Below are 7,500 nucleotides of genomic sequence, written 5' to 3'. Positions count from 1 at the left end.
TGTACAGTTTTACAGTTATCTGTTACGCACTCACATCCTCTCTCAGGAAAAGGAAATGTTTCAGTACTTTTGAAGGTGAACCAGAGGTGAAGCATAAACACGACAGATTAAAAATAAAGAAAGAAAAAAAGAAAATACGACATATTAAAACTTTTTTCCCTTTAAATAAAAAGGGAAAATGTTTTATTGATATTTTTAGTTCAGGATGTAACTGTGATTGTAAATTTAATATAATAGACTTAAACACTATATGGACAAAATTTTGTGGACACCGGACCATAATGTTGGTATGTGCTTTTTAAAATGTGCTCATTCCACATTTAGTCTCCATTTACTGTTACAATAAGCTCATACACACACACACACACACACACACACACACACACACACACACACACAAAATACAAATATATAAACACAAATAAATATATATACAATAAATACGTCATCCAAAATATAAAATACAAACAGGATTGCCGAGCATAAGGAGAAATCAGGGAGAGGGGGAATGAAAAAGAGAGAGTGAGAGAGAGAGAGAGAGAGAGAGAGGGGGTGTAATCAGCTTTGTGTTTTTGCCCCCTGCTCCACATGACACTGTCATTCCCTCAATGCCATTCCACTGGATTCATGTCCCTGAAAGCTGATACGTGAATCTACATGGTATGGAGTGAATCATATCCAGTTGGTCTCCCATTAAACACACTCACACTCACTCCAGCTCCTATTTATAAAACCCTGTCATGGAAAAATGACTGAAATGACTGAAATGGGCACGGCCCTGATCTACAGAATACCACAGAAAACTCACCTTCTAATTGAGCACATGTAGATCTTCTGGCTCCAGGGTTCTGTTATCATCTCTCATCCTAATGTCACACAACTTTATTTACACACATCTTCAGTTGGAAAACATTCTCCTGCTCTTTCAGTATATCAGTTTTAATCACAGAGGATCTGATGTGTGTTTATAAGTGTTTATTAAACTCCACTTCACCTGCTGTTTCACTGTATTTATGATGCAGCACTGAGCAGTACACAGAGTTCAATGTGAGAATACACACAATAAACAGAGTGAATAAGAATTACCATCCTGAATGGATCCAGTGTCTCTGCAGGTTAAAACTCCACAACATGCAGCAGAAGAGATTTCAGGTAAACAGGACCTTCAGGTGTTTAGAGTTTCTAGTAGGGTGCGTTTTTCTCATGTCTTCAAAACATTAGAAGGTTTCAATGCAAAAGACTACATGGTGAACAAAGCTTTGAAAAAAGGTTTCTGAAGCTCAGTGAGCAACTGCAGCGAGCAAATGTGTTCCTAAATTATTCTAAATATTTGCACCTCCAGTCGGACGTGGGGACGAGTGAGAGGAGACGTTCTGTAGTTGGTTGAACAATCAGGCATTTGGAAGCCAAGCTCAAGGGCCCAGTAGTGGCAGCCTGGTGGTGGTGGTGGTGGTGGTAGGATTTGAACTCACGAACTTCCAATCAGATCAACATCTAAACTACTGAGCTTCATGCAGCCACTTCCCCCATCCATCAGGAAATTCTGTCCAAGATTACTTCCATAAAAGGACCTGATCCTGACACCATTCACCTTCCCAACTGGGCTTTTCTCATCTGAACCCTCTTTTCTCAAACATGTTTTTCTGCTCAGAATCTGTGGCTTGTGTCCAGTCTGTTTATTTTCCAAAAATACATAAAAATAAAACATTACTCAAATATCAGAATGTAATGAAACTAAATCAGAATCCAGAGAAAAGACGGAAGATTTCACTGATTTCTACAATAATGATCTTCATCACGTTACTGAGGGAAACCACCTGCTCTCTGTGCACCAGGGGGGCATTTATTATTAGAGGACTTTAGGTGGAAATGAATAAAGGAGAACAATGGGGTTTGGGTTGTGCTGTAAAGCAGTCAGAGGTCAGAGGTCAGAGGTGCTGCGTTTGGATCAGTGGATCAGTGAAAGTTTCATAATCAACTTGTGTTTCTTGCACCAGGTTTTGGATAAAAGTTTTTGAAAGATGATGAACTCAAGTGACAGTTTACAAATACCTCATTACACCATAATCAATACATCCGATCACAAACCATCAATAATCCAATCAGAGAGCAGAATGTTCACATGACTGAAGCTTTGTCTGATTAAAGATCTGATTAAAGATCTGATGCGTTTAATAATGTTGTGTATTCAATAATCAGCATTTTATAAACTTTATTGATCATATTTACTAATAAACAACAGACTTTTAAATCAGAACATTTTCACTGCAGTTTTTTTGTTGATGTTATTAAAGAGCTTCGTTTCTCCTGCACATCAACTTTACTGTTACACAAATTTCTCTAGTTTTTAAATACAAGCAACTTACTCTGAGACGAACACTGTGTTCAACACGTTTCAGACCTTCAGCCGTGTTCAATTCTCCAACAAGCTGCTGTTCATTTCTCTAGAACATCAGGGTTCTAACAGCAGTGCAGCTGCAGAACAAGTGTGTTAGTAAAGTCAGGGACTGATGAAGGTGAGAAGGTGAGGAGGTTCCTGGAGTGCAGTCAGCGTTCACATTCATCCCAAAGGAGTTCAGTAGAGTTGGAGCTCTGGAGCAGGAGATCTTTCACACACTTCCAACCCATGTAGAGCAGATCTTCATGGAGCTGGCTTTGTGCACAAGGGCGTTGTCATGCTGGAGCAGGTTTGGGTCTCCTGGTTCACGTGAGGGCAAAATTTGTTTTTGTATCCAAAGACGTCTGATTCATCAAACAGCCTAAATAAAGTTCTGCATCTCAGCGATGGATGAATTTCTTCATCTGTCTTCAGCGTTTCCTGTTCCAGTACTTTATCAGAGTAAATTTTGCACATGGGGTTTTGATGTTTCTCAATAACGTATTTCTATTTTTATTTGATTTAGTTGAGAGTGAAAATGTAGAACAGTGAAGAAAGTGTTTAAAGCTGCAGTATTTACAGAGTTTAAAGAGTTTTTAGTGTTTAAAACTGTGTGTATCATCCATAAGTCCATGATTGTGTCTTCTGAGCCCAGGCTCCAGTAGGAAGAACACCATGGAGTTAACATGGTCAATATCTAATGAGTTCAGGATCTAATACACAATTTGACTTTGGTTTTGTTTTGGAATTGTACAAATCCGAACGTTTTTATTTTATTTACAGAGTTTTTTTTCGGTCTCAGGTTTCTGTGGGAATGTCTGAGACTCAGAAATGCTAAACGTGTTTGAGTTATGAGAAGGAAAACAACAGCACCACAGACGTGAGGAGTTTTCTATCTATTAGCGTGATGTTCCTTCTGAAAGCTCAACACTGTGTTCCATGTGGCCTGTGTGCCCTCGTACTTACGCAGAGCCTTTGGGGTAAATGATAAGTGATGTTGTGTTGGGCTCCTGTGAGCCTGTAGGAGTGCAGCTCTTCTTCTTGGCTCGACTCGGGGGTTTTGGAGAGCTTTTAGTTTGATTTGTTTGGAAAATGAAAGATTTCTGTATACAGGCTAATGGCTAAGGAATGAGTATCTGTGTTTAATCATGAGTTTCAGTTGTGTGTTCAGTATTTTCGGAGACAAATTTATACCAGTGCGCTGCTTTTGCCCTCGTCCCCCCACAAACCAAAACACAGATAGGATTACCTGATGGACTGGAATTTGTTGGCTACAGCGTTAAAATTAGGAGCTGAAGATAATGTGTTACTGTCAGAGGATTATAGAGATACAGACGAACAGATTTAATGCAGGTCATCAATCTGTTTATTTTGTTAGATTCATGTGAACTTTTGAAAAATTCTGTACTGATGCATTTATTTTGATTTCTTCGTTCTATCATTATTTCCTGATCCTGAATATTATTCATATTATCACCACATTTTCCTGAAGTGTCGTCTTGTGGTTAATTCCCAAGTCCATTCGATTCTGTGGGAGGAAAAGATCAGGTTCTGCTGTGTCCTACACGTGTAAAAGCGACACACACTCCAGGTTTCACGTGATACTGATGCAACACTTGGATCGCTCGGCTTTTTTATATGTAGAAGGTTTTTGATGTGTTTACTTGTGTTTTGCATTAAATTCCTGAAATGAACTGTTGAACATTTTACAGGCGGTGATGCATCAGAAGGAGCTCACGCTTCCCCAGTTCTCGCAGATGAACTGTATTCACAGCGCTCTACACTGGAGTTAATGTTGTGTACAGATGGTGTGTATGACTTGCTGTCGCCTCGTGACGACTGAACAGAGGAGAGAACACAGCTTTATATCCAGGCGTGATCTGGGCGTGCCTGAATCACGTCATCTCCACTGAAACACAACACCAGCCTAAAGGAAGAAACTGCTCAATGTGAGGGTTGTTGTTTGGTTTGTTACACAAACACTGAGGAGATGAAGAATGAGCTCATAGTTTAAAAGTATGCAAACTGAGAGAGAATCAGACTCCAAACCATTTCATTACATCATTCTCTCTCTCTCTCTCTCTCTCTCTCTCTCTCTCTCTCTCTCTCTCTCTCTCTCTCTCTCTCTCTCTCTCCTCTCTCTCTCTCTCTCTCTCTCTCTCCTCTCTCTCTCTCTCTCCTCTCTCTCTCTCTCTCTCTCTCTCTCTCTCTCTCTCTCTCTTTCTCTCTCTCTCTCTCTCTCTCTCTCTCTCTCTCTCTCTCTCTCTCTCTCTCCTCTCTCTCTCTCTCTCTCTCTCCCTTTCTCTCTCTCTCTCTCTCTCTCCTCTCTCTCTCTCTCTCTCCCTCTCTCTCTCTCTCTCTCTCTCTCTCTCTCTCTCTCTCTCTCTCTCCCTCTCTCTCTCTCTCTCTCTCTCTCTCTCTCTCCCTCTCTCTCTCTCTCTCTCCCTCTCTCTCTCTCTCTCTCTCTCTCTCTCTCTCTCTCTCTCTCTCTCTCTCTCTCTCTCTCTCTCCCTTTCTCTCTCTCTCTCTCTCTCCTCTCTCTCTCTCTCTCTCTCTCTCTCTCTCTCTCTCTCCCTTTCTCTCTCTCTCTCTCTCTCTCTCTCTCTCTCTCTCTCTCTCTCTCTCTCTCTCTCTCTCTCTCTCTCTCTCTCTCTCTCTCTCTCTCTCTCTTTCTGTTCAGAAGCCGAGGTTCGGTCCATTTTCACACTGTAGTCTGAGACTGATAAAGTCTGAGTTTTAAAATCAGTCTAATCTTGTTTCTGAGTGAGAATAAATAATGTCCATTGCTGATGAGAAAAAGGAAGAGAAGTGAGTTATATTCATTAATTTTAAGTCACAACTACATCCTGGTTGCGGAAACACAGCGAGCAGGTCAGAAATACTATCAATAGACCATGTTGTGCGTCTAAACCTATAAACACCAGTGTGTCATTTCTCTCTCTGAGTTAATCAGACCAGTTCTTACCCATAGATATTTCTCTCCATTTACACAACAGACTGCAGGTATACAAACACATGCTTTCTCTAAAACACAACTCAAACCTTTACTGACTTTATCCTGCAACACACTCACTCATGTTAGTTGTCACTCTGCAGTGTTATTGATGTTCGTGGAAATGGAAATGCTCATGCAGTTATTTCCCAGTGACATTTTCAGATCTGCAGTGATTAGAGTTTAAAGTCTGACTGGAGGTCAAAATCTCAAACACAGCTTTGATTTCTTCACTGCTCTGCTTAGTTTATCTTCTACTGATCATTTCTGGAATGTTTATTTTTTGTGCTAATTTCAGCTTGTGTATTGCGTAGGGCTGGTGTTATTGTCCAACAAAGAGTCCTTCATGCCTTTTTATTCTCATGTGGCCCAGTGAAATTGCAGACACACTTCTGAAACCCTGTACCAGTGTCTGGACGTTTTAATCTTAAGCGCTCCCCAGGGCCAGATCTTTGGCAGGGCAGTTCACGAGGGACATGTATACATTCCTTTTTTTTTTCATTGCATTTGGAACTGGTAGGTGATGTAAACCATAAACTCATAAAACTGGTTTTAACATTTATCTTTTCATTTTAAATTAGAGGATCATTCACTCATGTAACACAGTTTCTTCACTTACACCAAGGATCTGACCATCACACTCATACATGAGTCTTCTACACATCTGGAATCTTTTGCTTTAGAATAGCTTTGTTAGTATTAAGATTTCTTTTCACTTTTGTTTGGAAGCTGTTGTAAGAGCAAAGGAAGAACCAACTCCATCTTTTTAGATCTTCAATGAGCACATATCGGTGTAATGATCAGGTGTCTACAAACGTTTGTTTATATATAATGAGAAGTTTCATTTAACAGCTTTTTATTGTGTATTTTTTTTTTCTCATTTTCAACGTGTTAAAATAAAGACAGGGGAGTTGAGTGGTAGATCGAAGGTTTGGATTGAAGGTCCAGCATGATCTTCTACAGTAATGCTCCTGTTTAACCCTGCTGAGGAAATGATGGGTGGGTAGCTGTAGGAAAAGCAGCAGATAAATGAAAGGAGAGGAAATCGAGCTGGAGGATGGGAGAGGACTGAGCTGAGGGTACAACAGCAACCTAACTAGTGTTTATACAGGGGGTATGTAGTGTGTGTGTGTGTGTGTGTGTGTGTGTGTGTGTGTGTGTGTGTGTGTGTGTGTGTGTGTGTGTGTGTGTGTATCAGTGACATTAGACACAGAGCCGCTAACAGACCAGTTTGCTTTTGTATCCTCTCTGTGGCCAAAAACAATAAAATGATGAAAACTAAACCCAACATTTCTCTTCAGAGAGCTGAGTGATGTTTAATAGACGAAGGAAAGAGGAAACTAAAGGTTTGGTTTATCTACGTTTTTCTGCCCTCACAGTTTTTCATTGTTCAGCATTTCACTCCAGTGTTTCCAAGTTGTGGCAGAAGAAACTCCAGACGACAGAAATCCTTCGCCCGGTTTATCACAGAGTATCAGTTTGGCTGATTTTCCCGCTCTCTCGTGCGGAGCTCCATAAACCAAAAGACTTCCAGGGAAATATCCTGAAATGTATTCATAAAAAGATCATTATTAATTATGAAATGAAGTAACATGGTGATTCAGTACAGTTTTTCAGGTGTTTTTTTTTTTGGTTTTGGAGCGTAAACACCGGGGGATTACTGTATATACACTAGCAGAAGGTGTGGATGTTATTAGCAGGATCTTCTCACTGAAGGGATTTCACATGAAACTGCATCACTTTTACTGTGAACTCAAATATGTCATGAATTTAACAAAACAACAAACTTCTGTAAGAAATTTATTAGAGGTTTGTTTAAAAGGAAATTGAGTTGATTGATTCATGCAGTGGACTTAGAGTGTGTGTGTGTGTGTGTGTGTGTGTGTGTGTGTGTGTGTGTGTGTGTGTGTCTCTGTGTGTCTCTGTGTGTGTGTGTGTGTGTGTGTGTGTGTGTGTCTGTGTGTGTGTGTCTGTGTGTGTGTGTCTCTCTGTGTGTGTGTGTGTCTGTGTGTGTGTGTGTGTGTGTGTGTCTCTGTGTGTGTGTGTGTGTGTGTGTGTGTGTGTGTGTGTGTGTGTGTGTGTGTGTTTGTGCATCATCTAAATCTGTGTGATTGTGTTTCCACAGAAAGAA

General features: G+C 40.4%; 1 protein-coding gene across 2 annotated transcripts in view; it reads left to right on the top strand.

The window, feature by feature from the left end:
• The window catches only part of itga9 (integrin, alpha 9), a 56,255-nt gene that overhangs the window by 31,865 nt on the left and 16,890 nt on the right, over positions 1-7,500 (top strand). For both annotated transcript variants that reach the window (XM_046872088.1, XM_046872098.1), the window contains one exon: positions 7,495-7,500. This exon is cut by the window's right edge and continues 147 nt beyond it. In XM_046872088.1, the coding sequence (XP_046728044.1) occupies positions 7,495-7,500 (6 nt within the window). The remainder of the gene's footprint in view (positions 1-7,494) is intronic.

Source organism: Silurus meridionalis, chromosome 2 (genome assembly GCF_014805685.1).
Source record: "Silurus meridionalis isolate SWU-2019-XX chromosome 2, ASM1480568v1, whole genome shotgun sequence".
Taxonomy (NCBI): Eukaryota; Metazoa; Chordata; class Actinopteri; order Siluriformes; family Siluridae; genus Silurus; species Silurus meridionalis.
Note: the sequence above shows the minus strand (reverse complement) of the source record. Positions and strands in the feature narration are given on the sequence as shown.